The 25,835-nt window shown below is 37.3% G+C and overlaps 1 protein-coding gene across 2 annotated transcripts; it reads right to left on the reverse strand.

Annotated features, from left to right (window-relative positions):
- Nucleotides 1–7,404: 7,404 nt before the first annotated feature.
- LOC137295941 (mitogen-activated protein kinase 14-like) lies at nucleotides 7,405–25,546 on the reverse strand. 2 transcript variants are annotated; one of them, XM_067827535.1, is made up of 12 exons: nucleotides 24,997–25,546; nucleotides 17,196–17,325; nucleotides 15,876–15,934; nucleotides 14,077–14,188; nucleotides 13,676–13,705; nucleotides 12,376–12,423; nucleotides 12,023–12,137; nucleotides 11,484–11,555; nucleotides 10,840–10,919; nucleotides 9,798–9,876; nucleotides 9,512–9,685; nucleotides 7,405–8,772 (listed from the first exon to the last, which is right to left on the reverse strand). In XM_067827535.1, exons 1-12 carry the CDS (start codon nucleotides 25,122–25,124, stop codon nucleotides 8,735–8,737), a joined length of 1,065 nt encoding a protein of 354 aa, XP_067683636.1. In that variant the 5' UTR covers nucleotides 25,125–25,546; the 3' UTR covers nucleotides 7,405–8,734. The 2 variants fall into 2 exon arrangements, with proteins under 2 accessions (XP_067683636.1, XP_067683637.1); XM_067827536.1 differs by lacking the exon at nucleotides 24,997–25,546 and adding an exon at nucleotides 17,625–17,664 and having other exon boundaries at nucleotides 8,665–8,772.
- Nucleotides 25,547–25,835: the final 289 nt, after the last annotated feature.

Here is a 25,835-nt window from a genome sequence, read left to right on the forward strand (position 1 = left end):
CTGTTGATCAGGTTATACAGTCGCATTTGGCTACAGGTTCTTGGGGGGTCGTTCTTGAGAGCTGGCAAAGTGAGATGTAATTTAACAGTCTATACATTTTTCACACTTTTCTGTGCTAGAAGTACCCCATGTATGCCTGCAAACGGATATTATGTAACATATTTATATCATTGTATTTTCAGTATAGTTTATCTGAATATCAATTCCACAAAAATATGTCCGTGATTCAATATCTTTAAATGATTTATGGTTCCCTTCCTAAATAATCTTTGTAAACATGATCACATTATTACACTGTAACTAGAAAACAAATAACCTTATATTCATTGAACCAAACATTAAAAACGGTTTAGCAGGGTTGTCCAAAGTCAAGACCTTTCAAGCCATTTTTTTTAATTTCATCTTTTCAAGGCTGAACTCACAAATATAAGGCCCGTGGAAGCCTTGAAAGCCTTGATCAAACCAATAAATGTTAGCCAAATTATACTACAGCATCTCAAAGTCACTGACATCACAAAGTGTGTAGTGAATACATTGATTTATACTTGGACAGATAATTGCCCTAAGTCTAGTACTTGGTTAGTATGACACTTTAGTCGTACAAACACACACAGAGTCCACATTCACGACAAATCTAACAAATTAAATCTCATTCTTATTTTTTATCACAGTAACTTGATAACTATTTTTTTCATTTTGACTTTTGCTTAACATGACCATACACTTAGTGAAAGACATTGTCATATATGTTACATTAGTCATTAGCCATTAAAAGAAATATACTATATATGAACGCAAGGTTCACAGTATCAAATACATTAACATTTACTTCCTCATTACAACTGAACAGCTCACCGCTTCTATATAATTGTCAATAATATTTTGACTAAAGAAAACAAATGTTGATTATTAACATGTTCATGTTCAGCAAAGCAGACCAAGTAGAAATTGTTTCCATGCAGATACTTTGAACATTTAATGTTAAAGCAAATAACAAGTTAAATATGTACCTTCATAATAACATCACATATGGCTTTCTTCCTCACACATGGGTCCTAATACACAGCTGCATTTCTGATAAGGATAGTTTTAGGTTCAATGATATACAAAACTGATTCTCCTAATAACTCAGCTGCATATATAAATATAGAGACATTATCCACTGTTAACTGTTGATCAGGTTATACAGTCACATTTGGCTACAGGTTCTTAAGCCTTTATTCATCACTGTATGTGCTACAAGAATAACGTAAGCTTTTCTCATGCACTAGATTCTTTGGTGATGATGTAGAGGGTGTCTGCAAGACATGGATGAGGATGAAGAATGGTGTAACACCCTAGTTCCAGTGTTAAGAGGTCATACAGGGTTGGTAATTTTTAATCAGTAGTAATTATATTATGCTAGAGACAAAAATTACATTTATTCCACAGCAGAAAGTTTATGATCTATTGCACCACCAGATATAAAAACACTGACCTATGGTAGTTATATATTGGCACGAAGATGGAGTAACAGGAAGTCACAGACTGGCCAGAGCCTCAGAATAGCATCATACAGTGTCACACAGTCAAGTGTAGGTAATTGTGTCACAGAAGGTGACAGTCAGGGATTGACCAGAGTGTCACAAAAGGTTACACTCACAGTTTGGCCATTGTGTCAAAGAAGGTGACAGAGTCACGGATTGGGCATTGTGTCAAAGAGGGTGACAGTCACAGAGTGACCAGTGTGTCACAGAAGGTGACAGAGTCACGGATTGGCCAGTGGTGCACAGAGTCAGAAGAGAGTCTCGTAGTCATGGATTGGCCAGTGTGTCAAAGAAGGTGACAGTCACGGATTGGTCAGTGTATCAAAGTGGGTGTCACAGTCACGGATTGGCCAGTGTGTCAAAGAAGGTGACAGTCACAGATTGGCCAGTATGTCAAAGAAGGTGACAGTCACAGATTGGCCGGTGTATCAAAGTGGATGTCAGAGTCACAGATTGGCCAGAGTGTCACAGAGCGACAGTAGAGTGTCACAGTCACTGATTGGGCAATGGTGTATCAAAACCGGTGTCAGAGTCACGCACTGCCCTTAATGTCACAGTGAGTGAGAAGAGTGTCTAACAGTTACAGATTGGCCAGTGTGTCACAGAGATAGCTACAGTGTATTGTTCATAAGCACCAATGTTGGTAGTCCTGGGCCCTGTTCCACAAAGCAGTATAAAAACCAGTACCATCATAAGCATGTGTTATAAACCTCCAGTGATGTCACTCTATTGTTCTTGGGGGACACTTTTTTCATAATATCCCTCAAATCTGATACAATCCCGCTTCATCTGGCAATTATTTAAATAATGTCCCTCCGCCCTTGGCATTATCTTAATAATGTACTTGTTTTGCAGATTGATACAACTTTGTCATGCCTTCGGCCCTTGGGCATTTCCTGCAGGGAGCGGGCTTACTGTTCAATAATGCCTGTGGATCACGTCATATTCTACACTTAGAGTATGGCACTTACAATCATCGTTGTACTGATATCACCTTGAGGAACTGGGCCCTGGTTTGTCAAGCACCATATTAAGGTTGCCATACTCATCATAGTTCCAGTTACTCTTCATCCATCATGATGCTACCATCTAGCAAACACCGACCATATAGATTCTCTAGGAACAAAGAGTAAACTAAATTCCACTAAGCTTGCCCTAGGCGTCATGAAGACCTATGTACAAAATTACACCTGGGCAGACAAAATGTCAGCTAAGAGATAAAATATGAATATCCTTGATTATATGGAAGTACTGGTCCATTTAATCAGTTATGTGACCATAATGTCTGTCACTCAATTCTTAACATTAACCATCAAATCCCCATTTTAACCATCAAATCCCCTTATCAGTTAAAACATACATATCATTCTCCAACCCTTAATCATTACAGAGATGTTCAGTTCTTAGCCAAATTAAGTAGAACACACAGTCCCCTTTAAGTAATCTCAAATGGTCTCCTTGTTGTTCACTTTTCGCTGTATTCCATAATAAGTAGCCATTTTGGACACCCAGTGCACTTGTTAGCCCTTACTCAATAACCTGTGTCTACCAGTCTGCCACAGGTCCCTTTCATCAAGGGTCAGCTTGGAATCTCACGTGGCAAGAGAGCATGTGATGGACTGAGGTATTCTGGGAAGGCTGCATGATGGACAAGGTGACAGGCAGCTCTTGGAATAGGGCAATCTGACATTTAGAAATATTTCTAAAACACAAAACACTGTCAGCAACTTGTTAATAAAGATGTTAAGGTGTTAAGACACTGGTTAAATAGTGCAATGCTTCACAAGAGTCTTGGAACTACTATGGGGAACAGAATGGACTGGTTCTTTGTGGTTGATGCATGGTTGTCTAGGGCTCAGACACACAACCCAGATACCTTGGTACTTGTCTCATTACCCAGACCCATTATGATCCTGTTACTAATAGATTAAACAATGTAATATGTTATTCTTCCATGACTGAAAGGCTGTATTGTTTTTGAATATTTAGACATAATAATTATGCAACCACCTGGTTTGAATGTAACACAGGGTTAAGATATTGAAAAATTGCAAAACTAAAAAATGTAGCCTTCAAGACAACGAACATATTGCCATTTCTTACAAATTTGATTTCAGAAATGAAATCAACAGGTAATATGAGGTGTGGTATCAGGGTGGAAAATTTGGATTCATGCCAGCTCTAGTTGTCTGGTCCATCAAAACATCCATACAAATATGCTGGTGCCAATAGTATGTCCAAAACAATTACGCCACCTGGATTCTCTGTTAGATGATAGCTTAAAATGTACCCAATTTTTAGTGGAATATTCATTAAATGGTACCTGAATGTAAAACAGTTATACATAAGAAACGATTTTCATTATTTTAAATCCAGTATTGTCAAAACCAAAATAACATGTTTCTCACTGATTACCTTCACTTCAAAAACATATATACTGAAATGAAATACTACATGAAGTTCTTTTTTCCACTTGACAATATAGAGGCATAATTTCATTGTCTGTAGTGACCCTGTCATTGGTGATTAAGTGCCTAGAAAAAGATGATTTAAAGAGACCCCCCCACCTTCCCATAGTTTATAAGCAATATTTTACATTATTATATACAAATTTGCTCATCCCCTAGTACCTGTATACAAAATTGATGATCCCACCTTCTACCTCCCCAGAACAAAATGGGTGACCCACCAGCCCCCTATAGTCATCATCACCAGACCGCCTCACCATTTTTTTAACAGTCCTTTACATCCATGAATACAACAGATTCATACATCTGGCTGTGATTTCTGGCAAACAGTTTTAGGACTGACATCAGCCATGCACCTCACACAGTACAACAGAACAGCATCAAAACATGAAAGATTTGAAATAGGCTGTTTAAAACTCATGCTAGGTCAAAACAGATCATTTCGGAACACAAGCTTGTCAACAAATATTAAATATTTCTAAAATTAAATGCATTTTACAAAACTAAAATCTTGTGTAAAAAATATCAAAGCATGTAGAGATAGCAAACTGTACACAAAAAGAAGCTCAATAATAAATGCATGTTAAACAACTAAAAGGACTGTACAACAAAACCTCAACCTACTGACATGAAATCTTTTTTTCTAAGTCATATCACTGAGTATTGTTTTGCAGTGCAGATTAGTTTAATTGAAGTGTTGCAGCTGAAATGAAGACACTTCCATGTCCCAAACATCAACAATATATTTCAGTACTGATGATAAGTGGTGATATTGAAAAGACTGGTTAGCTATTCAAGAAACATTTGTAACCCTATAAACTCCCTAAACCCATTCTTAACACATTGGTGACAATCAAAGTTAAGAATTCTTAGGGCTACAAGCATTTTGGGATTAAGGGCCCTGGTAATTTATGCCTCAAAAAACAGCAATGATGCTTACAAAAAACACATTCAAATATATTAAGTAAATAAGTACACAAAGTATGTTTTTCTTTGGCCTCCAAACAACTTGAAAATGTCATATATAACATGTATGATGCATGAATATACTTGTACTTATACAACATGATTATCATTGGACATGTGCATGATGTATGTGGGGCTGTATATACATAATGCATACAATGCATGATTAATATTACTGAGGACACATTATCCTCATGACAAAGTCTACATAAAAAGCATCATTCCAAAACAGACTGAACACATACATGTAATGCATGATCTTAATGACTGAATACGCATACTGTAAATCACTGAATTTTTGCAAGCATGATATTTTTGCGAAAACTGCAAATAACTTGGGCTCGCAAAAATATCATGACGCAATTTGTTGGTAGATTGCAATGAATAATCAGCAAACAACCTGTCCTGTCTTCACTTAATGATTCATCAGTTCATATAAGTAACAATAGATCTAGACAATACATATGTTAAGCAATGACAACAACGCGAAGAATGACTAATTACTCGCATTATTAAGTGCTCACGTGTCACATGTCAAACAATGGATACTTGTACAAAAGTCACTCAATCAGTCCGTCCGTTAGTCGAGACAGGCGCCAACCATGCAACACACATTTCTTGGAGACTGTTTGAAAGGCCAAGACCATCCAGTGGATAGGTTTCATGACACTTATCTGGAGATCAACATCTTCGTCGACACTGACTAAAGTGGTCCTTCATCAGTGCCAATTTATTAGAGTCATTCCATTTAATTTAATCCCTTTGAACTGTTTTAAGCTTATCTGGCCTATGCAGCAAGTGTTGTTTTTAGGAAAACATCACTGATTGCATACATGTGGAAGTACTCCACTGAATGGTGTTCAAGATTAGCGGCAAACTTTAATATGTGATTGGATTTACTTCAGTTAAAACCTTCAGATGTAGGTAAGCTTTAAAACTGTCAAACTAAACTATGTTTTGAGAATAAGAGAAGTCGCAAAAATATTGGTCGTCACTCGCAAAAATATCATGACACAAAAATTTAGTGATTTACAGTATATAATGCATGATCTTAATAACACCTGAAAATACAAACTTGATGCATGATATGAATTGGTACGCTAATAATAAAGACTGAAGATATCTATACAATGAATGACAGTGACTAAGAAAGCATGATCCACACGATGACTGGACAAACTTACATAACTGATGCATGATGATGCTAATGAATGCACAAACGTAATGCATGATAATCACTGATCCCAAACATCAATAACATGGGTTCAACAATACATACTCTAACTTTCATATTCCAACTCAAGCTTGGAGGTATATGTTCATTTCCTACCAACAATTATCTAAAATGTCATATAGTATAGTACAACTTTTATAGACAAATCAAGAAAAAACAATCACTTTCTACATACTTTCATGAAACAAACCTTCCATGACATAACTTGCAGGACAGAGACGTCAAATATTCATGATATTTTGACACTTAGATTACACAACACTACAACCACTGTCTCTCTAAAATGTACACGCCAAAGGAAATCAAATTGTTTTTAGTCCTCTTATTAAAATAAAGATAACACCAAAGCATCTAACAAAATAATGTTCTTAAGTACTATTTTCATGAATTCTTGTATGTTTTATGAATGTAATAAAGGTTTGATAGACATCTGTTGATGAAATTATTCAGAGGAGCTACTTCCACTGCCACAGACGAGGACTTGATGTAATTTCTGCAGTGAAACTGCAGATTATGGCATGTGTTGCAGAATTCTCACTTTGCAGACACAGTGTGGCATCATTTTGATTATTGTCTTAGTACAGGAAGCTTACTGGATAGGTGGATGACTGCTGTTGCTACAGGAAGCTGATTGGATAGCTGGATGATTGCTGTTGCTACAGGAAGCTGATTGGATAGCTGGATGATTGCTGTTGCTACAGGAAGCTGATTGGATAGCTGGATGACTGCTGTTGCTACAGGAAGCTGATTGGATAGCTGGATGATTGCTGTTGCTACAGGAAGCTGATTGGATAGCTGGATGATTGCTGTTGCTACAGGAAGCTGATTGGATAGCTGGATGATTGCTAAGAAAAGTATAATACTTTATGGATAACAACTTCTTTCTTCATTATCACGTCACATTTCAGTATACCTTCTTATACCATTGTCAAGCAAGATTATAATGAATAAAGAAGTTGTTATCTATACATTATTATACTTTTCTTACTATTCATCAACTTCTAGAATGCCAGTCAAATAGATGGATGATTCCTGCTGTAGATATAGGAAGCTGATTGGATGGTGGGATGATTGCTGATATAGCAGATTGAATACATGATAGGGATTAGAAGTTGACAAGATACAAGTATACATAATTATTATACATAAATTAAAATTATCCTTAATATTGGGTATGGTCAACACTTCAAAATATTTTTTCTCATCCACATTTTCTTTAACATTACAGGGGAGGAAATAACTTGAAAACTACTACTGTACTCCGGTACAGTGGCACTTGTATAAGTGGGCCGGTGATTCATTTAAAGTCTCATTGTGTAGACCACCTTGACCTTGTACCAGGTTCCTATGTATGAAGAAGGGGTCATTTTGGACTAGGGAAACAAGCAGATGCAATTATGTGAACACCAAACTAGAAATGCAGGATAGTTTTTCACAAGGAAAACATTAATTAGAAATACCTCGATAAGTCTGTGTCCATGTTTGATTGACATGATTCACAGAGATATACCTGATAGACCTTTTATATTGACAACTTGTCTGCATGATAATATATATAAATCAGCTTGCTAAATAAATAATGCGCCACATGAGCTAAAATTGATGGCTCAAGCTTGATCTATTCGCCCAGATGCAGATAATTCTACCATAATCACAGACTCGCTTATGTTACATATCAAACATTGTGCCAGCAGCTGTCGTAATGCTTCGAAAGTAAGTTATGCTGAAATAATTTATGCATGCTTGATCTTTCAAGAGTTTAACATTTCTTCTGGAGGAAACAATTGATGTATGCTTTTCACTGACTGAAATAGATAATGCTAGTACAACAATATTTTAATCATAAATATTGTCTACACCAGGTTGGCCAACCAACAACTTCATTGTAATGTCAACTGTGAGGTTCAAAATGAAGTAGACTGTTTGAAAAACAAGGGATTTTTGTAGTCTCAGTTAATGGATTGAATGAATTCAGAGACACATTTATGCTGAAGATCTAAGTGCATCTATTTTCTGGTAACTCATTCATGTGTTTCTAGATTTAATTCTTCTGAAAACATCACGTCTGTCAAGAACTTTGTAACTATGGTAACATTTCTATCAATGCTCATCACCTCCATTGTTGTTGACCTTACTGCAATGACCTCCGCTGTGGTTTGACCTTGCAACAGTGCACTGTTGTTGACCTTACAGCAATGACCTCCGCTGTGGTTTGACCTTGCAACAGTGACCTTCACTGCTGTTGACCTTACTGCAATGACCTCCACTGTAGTTTGACCTTGCAGCAGTGACCTCCACCAAGTCATGACCTTTCTGTCGTGACATCTGTGTTATATGTTCTAGCTGCCACTTCTTAATGTCCTTGAGTCTGTATTGACCTTCCTGTTGTGTGCATTTGCACCATTGACCATAATGGAGGTCACTCCTTCACTGGGGACTCCTGTCTAACCTGACACCTGTGGTGGGATGATTGACCAAGAGAGAGCACCAGTTGATAGATGTATGATGTCAACAGACATAAGCCCCTGATATGTTTGACTTCAGTGACCAAACTTGCAGATCTCCTCATACACACACCCTGGAAAAGAATAAATCATGACAAAACTAAACACTAAAACTGGAAAGAAAGTGAAACACATATGTTAGACAGAATAACTATGTCAAACCAAGCATGGACATTGTCATGGTTCCAAGTTCTCACAGTCACACCAACAAAGATTTCTTATGTTGGATTTGTTTGTACTGGCACAGGAAATGTTACTGATGCTGACAGCAGAATACATGCCACATTATGATAAGCGTACAGCATGACTTAGAAGTTCACAAACATCCCATTGCACACATTTTGCACACAATTCTAGCCCCTGGTCCACAAGATAAACGACTGTAATGAATTATACTGACAACTTGATGTAACTTGATGTTACGAACATAAATCAATGGACTTTGGGTGGACATCGAATCATATACTATACAGGTGGCTCAACTTGCATGCGGGTTTTAAAAGGGGGAGATTGAGAATACTCAAATAGAGGCATTTACTTTAGTTTAATTTACTTAAAGGCAGAGGAAACTGTTCAATCTCCATTACTTGCAAAATAAAAACCATCAGTAAACAGGAGAGGATCATCTCTAGAAACTTTCCTGATCAGCTGCAGAATCCTTGTTTTCCTCAGATGTTAATATTTGGCACTATGACAAGAACTTACAGGAAGCCTTTGATAAGGAGAGTTTTCCAAGATATTATAGACAATTTACCCTCCATCTCTATTCAAAGTTCTGCTGTGCTGAAGCTCTGAGGGAACAATTCCACTTACTTCTCCATCCTTCACAGTCATGCTTCAGATCTTCGAAAGAGCTGTCAAAGGGAGGGGAAGATGGTTCATCCTCGGGGTCATAAAACTGACAGAGGTAAGGGTGTGCCAGTGCCTGCTCTATGGTTATACGTGAATCTGGGTCAAGGTCAAGCATCTTTTCAAGAAGGGCAACAGCTGAAAAACATTAGAATAAAACTTGATTCTCTGTTGATGAGTATACATAGGTTGTGTGTCTTCAACACAATAACTGTCAGCACCATTGTATGAAAAGAAGCAATGTATTCACCTTGAGGATCAGCTTTGTGGAAATATTCTGAAAAATTCTTCCTGTTTGACTTTGGTTGAGACCGTATGAATCTTCTTGCCTTGAGAAAGATAAAGAAATATGTTGTCATATGAATGGCAAACAAGACAACTAAATGAACGGGTTGGGAGGGTTCACTGAGTGCAATGATAGCATATCACTGTACACCAACACAAAACACTGCCCAGAAAATGCCATGGTTGAGGCCAAATCAACAATCTTAGCACTGAAACAGCAGAAGGGTTTTTCACCATGTTCCAGCTGATATTTTTTGTATATTTTCTCGATGGTGTTGTTTAGCTGTTGCTTTCTTGAAAAGACCCCTTTGGTATCACTTATAACAATACTTACAATAAAATATACACTTAAATATAAACATTTAAAATATCTACTGGCAGTGAATGATGCATGCAACAAGAAAAGGACTTTATGGCAGTGTATGAACTAATGCCCATCCTTAGACAGGCTAGATTTCAGACGGACTGATCTAAATTTACAGCTAGCCACCCCAATGGTCTATTAAAGATTTTAGATGTTTCATACATCCAAGTAAATTCACAATATAATTTTTTATGTCTGGTCTGGTTAAATACATTTTGGATGTCTGAGAGGGTCTGTTGCTTATTTCATATACTGTTTATTCTGTAATGCCACACTCTCCTCCCTAGGTCTGTCAACCACTTTAAGGAATGATTACACGATGCCATTTAGAAAGTGGTCAAATGCAACATATGTCATATTTGGGATTTCACTTTCTTAGTTAAGTACAAATTCTAGTACTTTTTTTGGTTGAGTGGAAGTCGCGGTGGCTGAGCGGGCTAGGTGGCTGACTTTGTGTGCTGGCGATTAGGTGCCTGAGTCTGAGGGTGCGGGTTCGAATCCCAGATGGGACTCAACCCAAAAAAGTACTAGAATTTGTACTTTACTAAGAAAGTGAAATCCTAAATATGACATATGTTGCACTTTAAGGAACACCTGCATGCAGTCAGTGATTTCTACACGTATGGAAGTCATGGTTACTTACATCCCCACTGACCATCTTCTCAATGAACTCTTCACTGGGTGTCCCGGTCAGCTGAAGTATCCGGTTCAACTGGTCAATATCTGATGTAACAGTCAAGGAGATTAACAGTCCAATCTGTGTGGCATTAAGCATCAGAAACTGAATTGTGTAGTACTAATGACTTCATTCACACAATGCTTGTCTGACTGTGACTCTTTTAGTAATTCATTGATAGTGGGTTTGTTTGCTTGTGGCTTCGAAACTAGTTTATTAATTGTGACCCTGACTGCTCCTGATCATATGTATAGTTCCCCTTGTGTGCCTGTCAGCTTGGGACCTGACATGTAAACATAAAGCAAGGGATTATCTTGTGCCATTCTGCTTCTGACCTGAGGAGTACATTTATCTTGTAACCTTCTGCTTGCCATCAGAGTAGGGCAGATATAGTATGCTTGTTTGCTTGTTACTTATAGTGTACCTGTACCTGCTTGTGACCTGTTTAACCTGCTTGTGACCTATTTAGCATGCCCGTCTGCTTGTGACCTATTTAGCATGCCCATCTGCTTGTGAACCAGGTTTCAGATCTGTTGATGTGAATGTAAGTTGCAAACTAATCCGATGTACACTGCTCTGGTCACAACGACATCCCACAGATACAAGGATACGGTCTGAGCCCTTAAACAGGGGTTTCCCTGTGATCATCTCGGCCAGGATGCACCCAACAGACCAGATGTCCACTGTCAATAGAAGAAGCAAAACTATTTATTGGCCAGGCACTATATGGAAATACTTCAAAAACAAAACACATAAAGAAGAGGCTAGTGTGTCAGGTTAAATATTATTGATAAAAATTCAGTGGATTCAGACATATTTTCCCTTGTAAATACTGAAGTCTGGACCAGATAATAGTGATCAATACTCTAAGACAATTCTTGAACTTGTCAGGACATGTAATCAACCAAATCATCAAGTCCTGTACCAGTATTTTGAAAACATGTGCAAAATTTAAAAAAATCATATAGTCTGACTACCATCCATTTTTTTGCCACTCAAAAACTACATGGGTTGCTGTGGACCTTTTCTTTCCTCAAATCTTACTGTTGTCATTTCTTTATTGTTTTTAACTTTTTTGCATTGGGAAATTGTGGGTTTTTTCAGTCTGTCAATATCTGCAATACTCATGTCTACTTATTTTATTAAATACCTTTCTGATTATAGTGCATCCAGTTCAGCATTATCTCTGGGGCACGGTACCAGCGACACACAACATAGCCAGTCATCTCCTCTGCACTCGACCGAGCCAATCCAAAATCTAGAATCTAAAATTCACAAAAATGAAGTATTGATAAGATTTACAAAAAAATTACCAAGATATTTTGCTCAAATTAACGAAAAGGTACTTTTACTTATAACAATCAGAATTAATCAAGTAGCAAAATTGTATGACAGCTCATTTAAATATCTACCTACTATAGTTAATGGGAAAAATTACTTTGAAGGCTTGTACATAACAATGCCATTCTCCACCTGGCATAAAAGTCTCATACAAAACCTCACCTTAATGTCTGAGTTTTGATTGACACCTATGTTGTTGGGCTTAAGATCCTGAAAGCAAAAGTGACTCTTACAGTTTCTTGCTGCAATGTCAACGTGTAAATTGTGTAGACAAAGAGTAATCTTGTACATGGGGACACAACTACTATATGGGAATGTTACATTCTAATTAAAAACACCAATATCAAACAAGATATTTGGTAAACAATTTAATCTATAATGGGCACCCGATGTAGTAATGGCCATGCTCCAAGGTGGTACAGAGGGCTAAGTACATGTAGATGAGATTCATGCATTCATGCACTTGGCTACCCAATTGCCGTACAGTAAAATACTTTTATAACGAACAACAGGGGACCACTAAAATTAGTTTGTTATAGCCGTAGTTCGCTATTCACGAAAATCCATTGAAAGAAAAGTAAAACACACCATACAGTACAACACATTCCTACTCAGTTTATTCGTACATTCATTCATTCATATTACGTTCTTTTCACTACAAAGTCAGTAATATTACACAGGTCACTCCTCACTACACACTCGTCATTGAATATATCGTATTTTAAAAGTCTCACGAGCTCAAAAGCTTCTGTCCACATTTCTGATGTGTGTGGGAGACATATACACAGGTCTTTTGAGGGGAATTGCACTTGTCGTTTTCTATTAAATCGCCAAAGACTGAGTTGCTGTGCCGGAAGTATACAAAACTAGGTCGTCAGCAATGGGCTTTACGGCCTCAGGCAATCTGATTGGTTAATGATGCAAACTACAACTTCACATGGGTGTAAAAACTGGAGTGTGTTTTGTACACAAAAGTGTTAGCCATTGACGTCTAACTTATTGGTCAGATTTCAGAGTGAGCGCCGCTAATTGACACTGATTGAATTTGCTCAATTGACTATTCACACTATTAATTAGTGTTAACTGGAACTGTCGAGGATTTCAAAGTGAGTATCGCTAACTGGCAATGACACTGATTGAGTTCGCTCAGTTTGTTATTCACACTGTTAATTAGTGTTACCTGGGACGCGCGGGGTTTGCAAATCAGTTCACTATAGCCGGTAAGTTTGTTATAGAGAATTCGTTATTCACGGCTTTTTTATATGATAACATATAGTGGTTTATTCGGGACTTTTAAAACAGTTCTCTATAGCCGTCAGTTCGTTATATCCGTGTTCGTTACAAAAGTATTCTACTGTAATTATAGACAAATGTGTGATTTAAAGTATTATGACTACATGCATTTTAGGAGAAGCTGCAAGAAGGTAGTAAGTTCTCCATCATGAGCTAACTAGACACTTACTCTATGAATGATGCCAGCCGAGTGAATGTACTGAAAACATAAACACACACCCAAATGTTACAAAAATAATAAACATACTGATGAAAACAAACTTCATGAACTACTACATGAGATGAAAATAGTAATGTGAGAAGCTATGGCCTTATAGATACTTATAGATTTCTGCTGCACTAATTATGGCAATTTCTGAACACATGATACTTGCGGAGGGGAAAATGGAGAATGTTGATTCATTACAAAGCTTGAAAACAAAACTGGAAAAGAATAAAAGAGAACTTGATCTTTCCTTTGCTCCCTTATTTGTTTCCTCAGTATATGATAATAACCCGTGATCAGCAGATCTGTATACAACTAAGGGATATAACTTTGCATCATGTTGAGATATACTGAGAGCAACTTACCTTAAGTCCCCTGAGAATCTGGTACAGCATGAACTGTATGTGGTCGTTAGACAGAGACTGCAGCTTGAGGATCTCGTGCAGGTCTGTGTCCATGTAAGGCAACACCAGGTAGCTGCAGACACAACAATGGCAATCCTCCAGAACATTCAACATGGATGTAAATTCTTCATGACAGATTTGTTTAAATGTTTGCAACCCCAAACTTAGCAATATTTCAGTCAGATGATGACTGTAAATACATGAAGTCTGAACCAGATAGTCCAGTGAATGATATCATGAGCAACAATCACTGTCATAATTTGCTACATACAGTAAACAAAGTTACTTGACCTGACTTTGTGATCTTCACTTTGGACAGGAACACTTCCTACTGAGAGGAGCATTGTATTTATCTTTATGACAACTCTTGCTTCGGTTTTTGACAATATGACCTGGCACATGTCATGATTAAGAAATACAGTTCGTTCTACCACCATGTATAGTGTAATAAAACACACTTGTGCCCTGAACTATTATAGTTAAAGCACGAGGACGCTTGCTTTATGCATGGTGGTAGAACAAACTGTATTTATTTTCTAAGATTGCGTATTTAATAATTTCTAAGCTTAATTTCGATTAATCTATGGTAGAAAACAAACAACAGTGTCTGTGACCTAAATTAAGAATCCTCGCACAGGGCTAACTGACGCGCTGCTCTCTTGACGTGTCAGCCCCTACGTGAAGACAAACGTTACTAGAAAAACAAATGATGAACAGTTTGGTGACGGTTTTATGTTCGGGTTAAATATCTTCTCTAGATCATTTTAATTATATCTGTGATCCTCTTAAACCATACAAGGCAATATGACCGTCTCATTTCTACTACCAATGAAAGTTTAGATCAGTACCTTCAGCTGAAGCTGACTAGTCATGCCACATTCCACGATTGCATTGTGGGAATGTAAACATAGCAAACATTACCGTGTCTCTGTAAAATTCTGAGTCAAACTATTTATCCTTCGGAAATAATAAACATAATGTTTCCACCGGTGATGTTAGCTGTGTGATGCAAACTGCAAACCAAGAAACAGGATGCGACGAAGCAGTTTACTGGGGAGGCTGTACAAGGCGATGGCAACTGACATCCATCGTGACGTCAGTTACATTGTGACGTATTGCAAAAAAGTTTGATTACGAGGGGGCAGACTGGCGTAGTGACGTCAACACATTGTAACGTAATGCAAAAAGTGCACTTTGTCGTCTGATAAAGTATTGTCGACGCCATTGATCTTTCACCGAAGCATCTTAGAATACAGCATAAAGACCTTAGTACATCTTTATAACATGCAGACTTTTAGAACACTTGAACATGGCAAACTACCAATTTTTTCCATGTAAACAAATGTTTTACTGCAGAAGTATCATTAGTTTGTTTGTTTGTTGTCTGTTTGTGTTCATAATTTATGGCTGGGGTGGGTGGGGTGTTCCATCCATTTTGTTCTAGGAAGTTGGTAGGGGGGTCATGCTTCTCCATAAAAATCATTACCCTTTGCCATAACTTATGAACAGTCCTAATATAATCTAGCCTGGACCAGACAATACTGTGATCAACTGCATGAGCACTGATCTACACAACTGGGATATGAGACGTGTCAACCGTGTCAACGAACTGGACCATCCAATCCTTATGACAAGTATGGGCTCCTTAAGACCGATCACAACCCAGATCTTAATGGGTTAAGGCATTATGGAATATATACATGCTAAATAAAGAAATTTAAATCATATTTATACATCTCTGATGCATTTTTCCTACTTACACATCCCCAAACTTGTCATATGTCTGATCTGGGGTGAACAAATCCAACAGAGATATTATCTGAAACAAAGAGAGAACTACCTCAGCATGTGAGACATCTTGATATGACACACACATGCTCCCATGTACAGGGATGGCTTCATTGGCAGGTCACACAAAGGTCATTTGATTCCATGAAAATTACATCAGGGGCTGAGTCCCAACAGGGCAATCAATTGTCTCTTTTTATTAATTTTCAATGATATAGTTTTGGGTGGTGATTAACATGACCAAAGTCTCTGAATTCCATCCTTTAAATATATGCACTATACATTTACCATACTGAAGAATTATATTTCTCTGGTTTACAATATAATTATCAGCATTATTTGCTGGACATCTTTATTTAAATCTACTGCGGAAGTTTGAAAAAAGGTATTTCAGACTTCTAGGTACAAGCATGTTGTAATGAATGTGTAAATTTATATCTTGATGAATACTTTTAAACAAAATGCCCAAGGCTACCCAGAATTATAAATGTTCCTGAAAAACTACTATCCATCAGTCTGGTTGATAAGAATATGTCCTCATCAACACTTTCACGGTGTTGTGCAGATCACAAAGATGTGAAGCTTGAAATCCCAATAAAACTCTCGATATAGTAGACAAAGTCATCAATGTCCCCAGCAATGGCAAGATATCTTTCATGTATATTTCTACAAAATTTATGATTATGCCAAATGTTTTGGTGTGCATATAGAAAAGTGGAAGGAGAGTAATGAAAAGGTTTTCAAAAGTTCTGCTCCTGAAAGGAGCACAACCATCAATTTCTGTCTAAGTCAAACTTGTTGCCATGGAAACACCAAAATAGTTCACTCAGAATTCAAAATTTAAAGAAAGGGCACCAGTACACCACTAGACCAAGCTATGTGCCAAGTTTGGTGAAGAAATAATGTACAGTTTTAGACAGTCAAAGTTTTTGCCATGGAAAAGCCAAAAATACTGTATTCAGAATTCCAAAACTACCAAAAGGCACCAGTACACCTTCACATCTATCTATGTGCCAAGCTTGGTGAAGAAATATTGAACAGTTTTTAAGTTATGCTCTGTAAAAGATAAATGTGCACAGACGGACACAGAGCACATTTTAATAACAACCAACCCCACCAACTCCCCCACCTCAAGCAAAACGCGTTACCAAAACATTATGGGAAAACACACTTTAACCTTTTAACAAATATAAAGCTAACATGAGGCTAAAGGCAAAAAACAAAACCCTAAGGAAATGTTATTCTGCTCTAAGTGATCATGAGATGAAAGAAAGTCTGATAGTTACACTTACATTTTCATGATGAAAGTGCTTCAGCATCCGTATTTCCCTGTAGGCACGTTTAGCATGGGTCTCTGTTTGGAATGGACGAGCTAATTTCTTGATGGCCACTTGCTTGATGGTTGTGGTATCAAAAGCAGAACTGAAATCATCAACAAACATGGGTTTATCTCTTATTACTCTTGTAATACCATTACTATTTAATCACCATAGTCTTGTACATAACATGCTAAACAGCTGCAAAGAAAACCCATGAAGACCTTCAGAACTTTGTATTGGGTTAGCATTGTAGCTAGTAGACCTGGTGGTAAAAGCATTCACTCGTCCACAAAAAACTGGCTTCCATTCCCCAAATGGGTACAATGCGTCAAGTTCATTTCTGGTGTTCCTGCCGTGATCTTGAAATATAGCTTAAAGCAACGAAAAACTAAACTCACTCACTCATTATTTCTATCCATAGGTTTCACTCACTCACTTGGTTTGCTCTGGTGAGAAGTGAGTGAGTTTAGTTTTATGCCACACTCAGCAGTATTCCTGCTATATGGCAGTCTGTAAACAATAGAGTCTGGAGCAGAAAATGCTGTGATCAACCACATGAGCATCGACATATGCAATTGGGATACAGTGACGTGTTAACCAAGCCTTTGTTGCTGAAGACTTATTCTACCTGGATCTGCACTGGTTTCACTGCTGAGGAAGCCAAGGTTTCAAATTCGTAAATTTTCAAGATTTACAGTCTCAGTCTTAATGTATTTTCTTATGATGCTTATTCAGACTTACTAATGCACAGCGAAAACACAGACGATATCTCAGCTGCACTAGTTACAGTGTCTAGACTGATACAGAAACGGGAATAAACTATACAATATGTCAACACTGTATCTGTGCACACATCCAGTAAATTTAATGACAGATGTACAACTACTGACAAACAGACAACATTTATGACTATTCTGTACTCTGTAAAGGCGTATAATTCATCATGATAAATGTTTTATATGTGAAAACTTCGCAATACCAAACATTTTCCATGTTTTTCCCACAAAGAAATATCTTTCATCTCACCAAAAAGGATATGTTTTCCTTCAACACCGAAACCCTTGTCTATAACTTAGAATAAATGTAAATGCTTGACAGCTTACATCCACACTAAGGAGGAGAAATTAATGGCTGCACAATCAGGGCAACAGCACTGCACCATCCAGACTGATTTATATTGTGTTTTCTTCCAGCTGGAGGTGGTGGGTGAAAGGTAGTACCACATTCCTGGAATACTCTGCAAATATACTCAACAGCGAAACAAAAGCAACTGTTCCTTGGTCAAATTTTTAAATAGAAGACATAACTATGAACACTTACTTCTATGAGATTTCATTTTCCAAAACTTGCATTTCTTGTGTTTTTCAGTATATATAACAAATTGTTCATTCTGTGGTTGTCAGTTAGCCTAGTGGTTAAAGCGTTCACTCATCATGCCAAAGACCCTGGGTTCCATTCCTCACATAATGTGTGAAGCCCATTTCTGGTATCCCCATGATATTGCTAAATTGGCATAAAAACCAAACTCTTTTTGTTGCTGTAAAACAAAACTCACTCACTCACTCATTCATTCATATTGCATTGTGTATGTTGCACTCTGCTTTCTCCTGTACTACAGATCTATCACCTCCGCACTAATGTGTGTTGTTTGTTGCACTCAGGAATATTCCAGGTAACTGGTGGCAGGCTGTAAATAATTGAGTCTAAACCTGTCACTCCAGCAATTAACATCATGAACATTGATCTAAGCAGTTGGGATACCAGAATCATGTATCCTGACTACCCGATCCCGTTAGTTGCCTCTTCAGGCCAGCTTGAGTTGCTGAAGATCAGTTCAAACCCAGATCTTCACGTGTATAGTACTTTGCATTACAAATGAAGAGATGGTGTTTGGAAATGGTCTTCAGCAACCCATACTTTCCATAAGACGTGACTAACGCAATCCACTGGTCAGGTTAGCTGGTTGACTCTTTTGTCTCTTGTTTAATGCAGTACTCAGCAATATGCCTAACATATGGCAGCGGTCTCTAAAAACTCCAGTCTGGATCAGACAATCCAGTGATTGACATCATGAGCATCAATCAATGTATGGCACTTGTCATAGTATCCAAACTGCATAGATCAGTTGCCTGGTCCAGACTCGAATACTTACAGACACAAATCATATTGCTGGGAAATTACTCCACTGTAACTGTAACACTGTCAAGATCCTTTGACCATGCTGAGCAGCATTATAGGTAAACACAGCTGGTCATTTTTTATGTGGACAATATCTGTACGTGTCAAAAATACTCATGAATCCCATGAGTCTGGCTAAGATCTTGACTCGTGATCAATCGAAATCATACTATATACTAGCACAAGTACAGTCCACAATTCTCAGTGAACTGTGGTATCTCAGAGTTGGTCCTAAGCCTTCTATGGACAGCATCTAACTTAAATCCCATTCTCCCAAATACAGTTTCATTACTATCAGTTAATATTTACTATTACTTAATCAAACAAGGGATCATCTCAGCACAGGCAAACTGTAGCGCAAATGGGTTGCGCAGCATAGAGAAAATTATCAGTCTTCTCACATGCAAGAGAAGCGAGCAAAGGTTGGCAAGGTACTTTCCTCGCGTCGGTTTGACAAATATTTTTCATGTCAAAATAAAACATCGCCACCTTGATGGTGTACACCTATTTCTTCTCCGGGTTGTGCTCTCACATTTCCAACCTCATGTTAAACAATTACTCACGTGAAATATTTTTCATTCAACATTTTAAAGTGCAACTCCTGGTATATCAGACTGTTCTTCGCCTCCATTCCCCTTCCAGCTTCCAGGTCAACGGAGGGAAAGAACAGGAGGGTATTATTCCATATGGAATACTTACAGTTACCTCCCCTGCATCATTCACCCATTATGCCAGAAGTGTTTTTACGTAGAATAAATTTACGAAAACTCTAACAATAGCAACGACAGATAAGACAAATAAACTCCAACAGGTTCACTATAAAATTAGGCAAGATGGTACTTCTTTTTAATTTCTGCTTATTCTTGTTCCGTCACTCCATTCAGCTGGAAGCTGGCAGGGGGAATGGAGGCGAAGAACGATCTGAATACGAGTGGCACTTAAAATGTTGAACAAAACATATTTCACATGAGTAATTACTAAACCTGGGGTAAGAAATGTGAGAGCAGAGCCAAGTGAGGAAATGGGAGTGTACCTTTGAAGGTGGCCATATTTTATTTTGACCCAAAAAATATTTTTTGATTCGAAGCGAGGAAAGTACTTTGCCAACCTCAATGTCCCTGTAATCATGGTAATAGTTAGAGTTCTTTCAGAAAAAAAAAATACACAAACTAGGTTCTCTTGGGGGGCATTATTAAATTTCGTACATTTTCTTTCATGTTACAATTTCGTGAACTTCTGGAACAACTTTGAATTAGGGAATCCTATGTTTTTTCCTTTCTGGACTCTATGGTTGTCAACACAAAGGGTGATTCAATGAAGTGAGAGGATACACAAACATGCAGTTCCTGTGCAACCTCCTGTGGAAGATGACTCTAACTTCAGTGAAGGGGGAAGAGTTCAAACTGAGTTCAATAGAGTACAAAATCATAGCTTACAACATCAAAGTTCCATATATATTAATTTAAAAGACTCTTCTTGTGAGCACTGTAAAAGCCATTTTACCCTGTTTTTAGCATGTGTCAATAACATTTTTTCAACTTTATTGAAGAATATTTTTTTGTTCACGGAATGTTTTATCAAATCCTGGTCCCAAGGTATCATATCAAATACAGAATTTTTATGGATTTTTCTCTTCTTAAAGGATAATTTGACAATGTTATCATATGAGCAGCAGATCTTAATGTGGTCATGCTCATCACATTTACCGTACACACAAATTTGTTCACTGTTAACACAGCAAAGTACATTCAACAAAATATTAAAATAATGCTTTCCAGATGGATATTTTACCAGTTTACATTTATTTAGCTTGGTGAAATCTGTAAACCATGTCTTTCCTAATAAGTTTGGTTAGACAGCTATGTGTAGTGCTAGGAATCAGAAACCAAATCCTTTATTGATTATTGGAGGACTTGTGGTTAACGATAATTGATTATAAATAAACAATAATAATTGAAATATATACATTTTTACAGTTATCACCAGTTTTTGTGTGTTTTCCCTAGTTTTTTTCTAATTAATGCTTTATATAGCTAATACCATCATGAAATCAAATGCACACATGCAAGAAAAACACTGGAATTGTATTTAAACAATAAAAGTGAATTAAACAATAAAAGTGGTTAAATTCTACCATGCATTATAAGCTTTAAGCTACTGAGTGTATATTTGTTTGTGAATATTCATCAAATTTTGTGATTATGTTGCTTCATTCATGTGTATAATATTAAAACAACAAAATTCTGATTAATCAAAAATGTGTTTTGTACAACTGATAATTATTTCAATCCTGTCAATCGATTTTCGATCAGTGGAAGACCACTAGCAATGTCATTAAAGCATTTTGTTTTGAATTTTATTTGTCTTCATCATGATGTTGGCCAAAAACATACTTTATTTCAGAACAATTATCTGTAGCAAGTGAATGTGTCCAGTTGTCTGCATTTTCATACTCACAGACTTCCAGAGATGAAAATCAATGACATTCGTAACTGAAACCACTACATTTTGTTGTTAATATCCTCTGACACTGATTCACCACAACTGCAACAGTGTCAAGTGATAACGGAATGTTATGACAGCTTGGGCAATACAATGGCTTGTAATACTATGTGACATTTCGTAATAACAGGCAAAATATTCATTTCTTAAGTCAGAGGTGCGGCAATAACAGTCGTATATATCATGTACAGGTATGTATATCACACATGCCTATTGTGAATATCACCTTTGGATTCTTTATCTTATATCTTCTTCTATCTAAGTTAAAACTTGAAACTGAATAGCATGCTATCTGTGTCTTCTTTGCCAGGGTGTGGAACAGGGGCCCGTTTCACAAAATTCTTGTAAGCCTTAGACCTCGTAATTTTCCTCGTACTCATCCTTCCTATACTGTAACATATAAGGCACGAATGCTACGAGAACAGTTACGAGATCTTAGGCTTATGAGAGTTTTGTAACATATAAGGTAGGAATGCTACGAAAAAAGTTACGAGATCTTAGGCTTATGAGAGTTTTGTAACATATAAGGTACGAATGCTCCGAGAACAGTTACGAGATCTTAGGCTTATGAGAGTTTTGTAACATATAAGGCACGAATGCTCCGAGAACAGTTACGAGATCTTAGGCTTATGAGAGTTTTGTAACATGTAAGGTACGAATGCTACGAGAACAGTTACGAGATCTTAGGCTTATGAGAGTTTTGTAACATATAAGGCACGAATGCTCCGAGAACAGTTACGAGATCTTAGGCTTATGAGAGTTTTGTAACATGTAATTTACGAATGCTTCGAGAAAAGTTACAAGATCTTAGGCTTATGAGAATTTTGTGAAATGGGGCCCAGGCTAGCAATTCTACCCCTTGAAACTTCTTAAACCCAATTTTAACACATTGGCTATGATCAAGGTTACGAATTCTTAGGGTTACGAATGTTTCAAGAAAAAGGGTCCAGGTCTACTGTAATCCTATTTAACGTTTATCATTTCTCTCCCTTAGCATGCAAGATATGATAACCAGGCTTTTAAATTTGATTTTATTGGTATTACTACTTACTGACTGATTTCCCTGTATCAATACAAAGTACAATACCTGATGACAGTTTACTATTAAGGAACTTCCTTCTTTATCACATACACATAAAGAAATCTGTATGTAGAACAGTGCAAACATGGAGACAGTTATATTACTGGCTGCAAATTAACCAGACGTTAATAATATTACATCAGGAGTCAGTTCAGGAAAGACTAATCAGTACAGTTGGAAGCATTCCCCAAACACTGGGGTTACAAACTTTAGTGTGTCTGTCGTCTGCTCATCTGATTGGACTGCATCCCCAAGACAAATCTTCCAAACAAAAGCAAAATGTATTTCTAGACTTGCAAATACCAATATTTTATAATTTGATGTTATGGTACATAATATATGTTACTTGTCTATATGGCAATTTTCATATCGCATCCTAAACCAAACCTTGACCCCATATCAGCCACTGCCATATATAACCTCTAAACAGCCTATACTTAGTCTTGGAATGATATTCATTTGGGATTTTCAAACTGCAGAAGGGCTAGGTGGGAGGGAAAATAATACGGTTCAGGGACTATGTCCAATATCGTGTGATTCACTGCATATTACCAGATGATGTGTGTGTCTGTATGACAATAAGCGCATGTGCCAGCCATTATATTGCTGGAAAATTGCTAAAGGGGGCATAAAAGCATACTCACTCACTCATGCAGTAAAACCAGTAGTTTTTGTCCGGACTCAGTTACCTACAGTCAGCTGACATATTGTTGAAGGCTGACAAAGGTATTTTTTCGATCACTCAGCAACCAAACAATTGCTCATCAAGAGGTGACATCCTGATGACAAAATGGACCTGAGAGACGACATTTTACAACCTCATACACAATTTTAAAATATAATCATAATAATTAATTGTATCCCCCTTTAGCTACCAAATATTCTGCTTCACATCATCTCATTGTCCTCAAATCATTACATTGGAATGATAACATAATATGGGTTCCCTTCTTGTTGTAGTCAATAAAATAACACCATGTAAATATTCTTGAAAAGCATTTAGAAGATGGTGAATATATAAGATTAGTCAATGAACCACAACTTCTTTATTGTATAACACAACCTTTCTCCGTTTCTGGGTTGCTTCTTGCTGCTGCTTGCCCTGTTGTGTTATACAATAAAGAATATTGTCATTTACATACTTGTCTCATACCATGTAAAAAGTTCTACCAAATGTTCGTACTTCGTGAATATCAAAACCATCAACATTTGATGTTTAATGTACACTGATCCCTAAAAGAGCATTGGGCAAACTATCGTTCATGAACATTATAAACTACTCAAGGCCTGAATAGAATAGATTAAATAGATGCAGCATCTGCTGACATAATGTAAGTAGTAAACAAGGCATTTATCATTCTAAACAAAAGCATATTCGCTACTGGACATGAAAGAGGAAACTCTGTAAGGAACTGGCCATTATTGATGGGGTCCAGGGTCAAGGGAAGGTCTCAAGAATGTATAAGATTTGGCTGCCCGCCACCTCCCAACTTTTAACATTACATGAAAACACACTGACACCTCCTAAAACATATAACCATTCACTGATCACAACTCTGTAATCAAAAGTCCTATTTCATTTATACCCCTAATGTCATCCCTGGCACCCTGTCACCTTAAATAACGAGGCACTGAGTAATCAGAGAACTAAAATGCTCTACGGTATGATAATCTAATGCTCTTTATTTTATTGGTAAGTAAAACATATATATATATATTTATGTGAAACATAAATGATTTTAGATTACTTAATAGCAAAGCCACTGGAACACTTTGTTTAGTTTAAATTTAACTTCAGTCAACTTTTCTGTGGTTTCTTAGATTACAGAAACTGTTAACTAAAGCATAAACCAACACGGTAAATATAATATCACTGAACACAGTCCTATTGCTTAAAAACATCATGGCTTAATATGATGTCTGTAAAGTTTTAAATTAATTTGTACCGTCCTTGAATCTTACCGTCAAGGTCTGTTAATCTGTAAACAATACACACGCTAAATATATACTCACCAAACTTGACCGTAAGCTCCTGTGCCGATTGGGTTGAGCTTTTTGTATTTGTTGGGTACTTCCCAAAGGGTATTTACAAGTTCGGTGTGATAATATCCGGGTTTTGGAGGTGAACGATCTTTCGACATTATCCTTATCACGATAACTGCTAGTGGGGTATCCAATTTTTGTTTGTTCAAACTTGGATCAGTACGATTGTTCCTCTGTGATCCTTCAACATCGAGTGTATTTCCGGGTTTGGTTCATGAGTCACTGCTCTTTCCACGAGGGTACGGTTATTCATCTAAGTGTAGCGAGTAACCAGTTACTTTGACCTCATTTTGTACAAGGCACTGTCTTATGAGCGATACTGCAAATATTCCCCTTTCCTGCACAGTGGGCGTGGCAAGTATGTCCTCACTTGCACGCGCCCCTTATTCTAGAATGCTCCCCTGAAAACGACAAGTGCTTATTACTTCGTCAAGTCTTAAGATTACACAATTGAGTAAGCAAATCTTCACCGTTAGGTGGCTTGGTAATCCCAACTCCGCATGCGTAGGCAATCGACTCCTCTGATGACGTAAACACGATGATCGGGGTCACGTGCTGTTTGTTTTCAACGGGAAATCCCCTTTCATTTCGGAAATAGGTAACCAATCAGAGAGCGGCGCGGATAAATAAGGTCGATGACGAAGGTCTTTGTGTAATCACGAAATTGTCATTCTACGAATGACTCCTATTTACTAAACAAAAGTGTACGGTTAGTTCCTTGACAAATATTGTATTTACAAATAAAACATTATCGTTGACAGGAAAGTGTCGGTCCTGATCACTTTAATTTTCAAGGAACATGGCTTTTA

The sequence above is a fragment of the Haliotis asinina genome, chromosome 9 (assembly GCF_037392515.1).
Source record: "Haliotis asinina isolate JCU_RB_2024 chromosome 9, JCU_Hal_asi_v2, whole genome shotgun sequence".
In the NCBI taxonomy this organism is placed as follows: Eukaryota; Metazoa; Mollusca; class Gastropoda; order Lepetellida; family Haliotidae; genus Haliotis; species Haliotis asinina.

Bases quoted from the DNA above. Each gene is read 5' to 3' on its own strand.
- LOC137295941 (XM_067827535.1), bottom strand. From the start codon at position 25,124: ATGTCGAAAGATCGTTCACCTCCAAAACCCGGATATTATCACACCGAA. The intron at 13,706-14,076 runs GTAAGTTGCTCT...TTATGTTTTCAG, and splicing joins AGATTCTCAGGGGACTTAAG to TACATTCACTCGGCTGGCAT. The intron at 10,920-11,483 runs GTATCCTTGTAT...CTGTTACATCAG, and splicing joins CCTGTTTAAGGGCTCAGACC to ATATTGACCAGTTGAACCGG.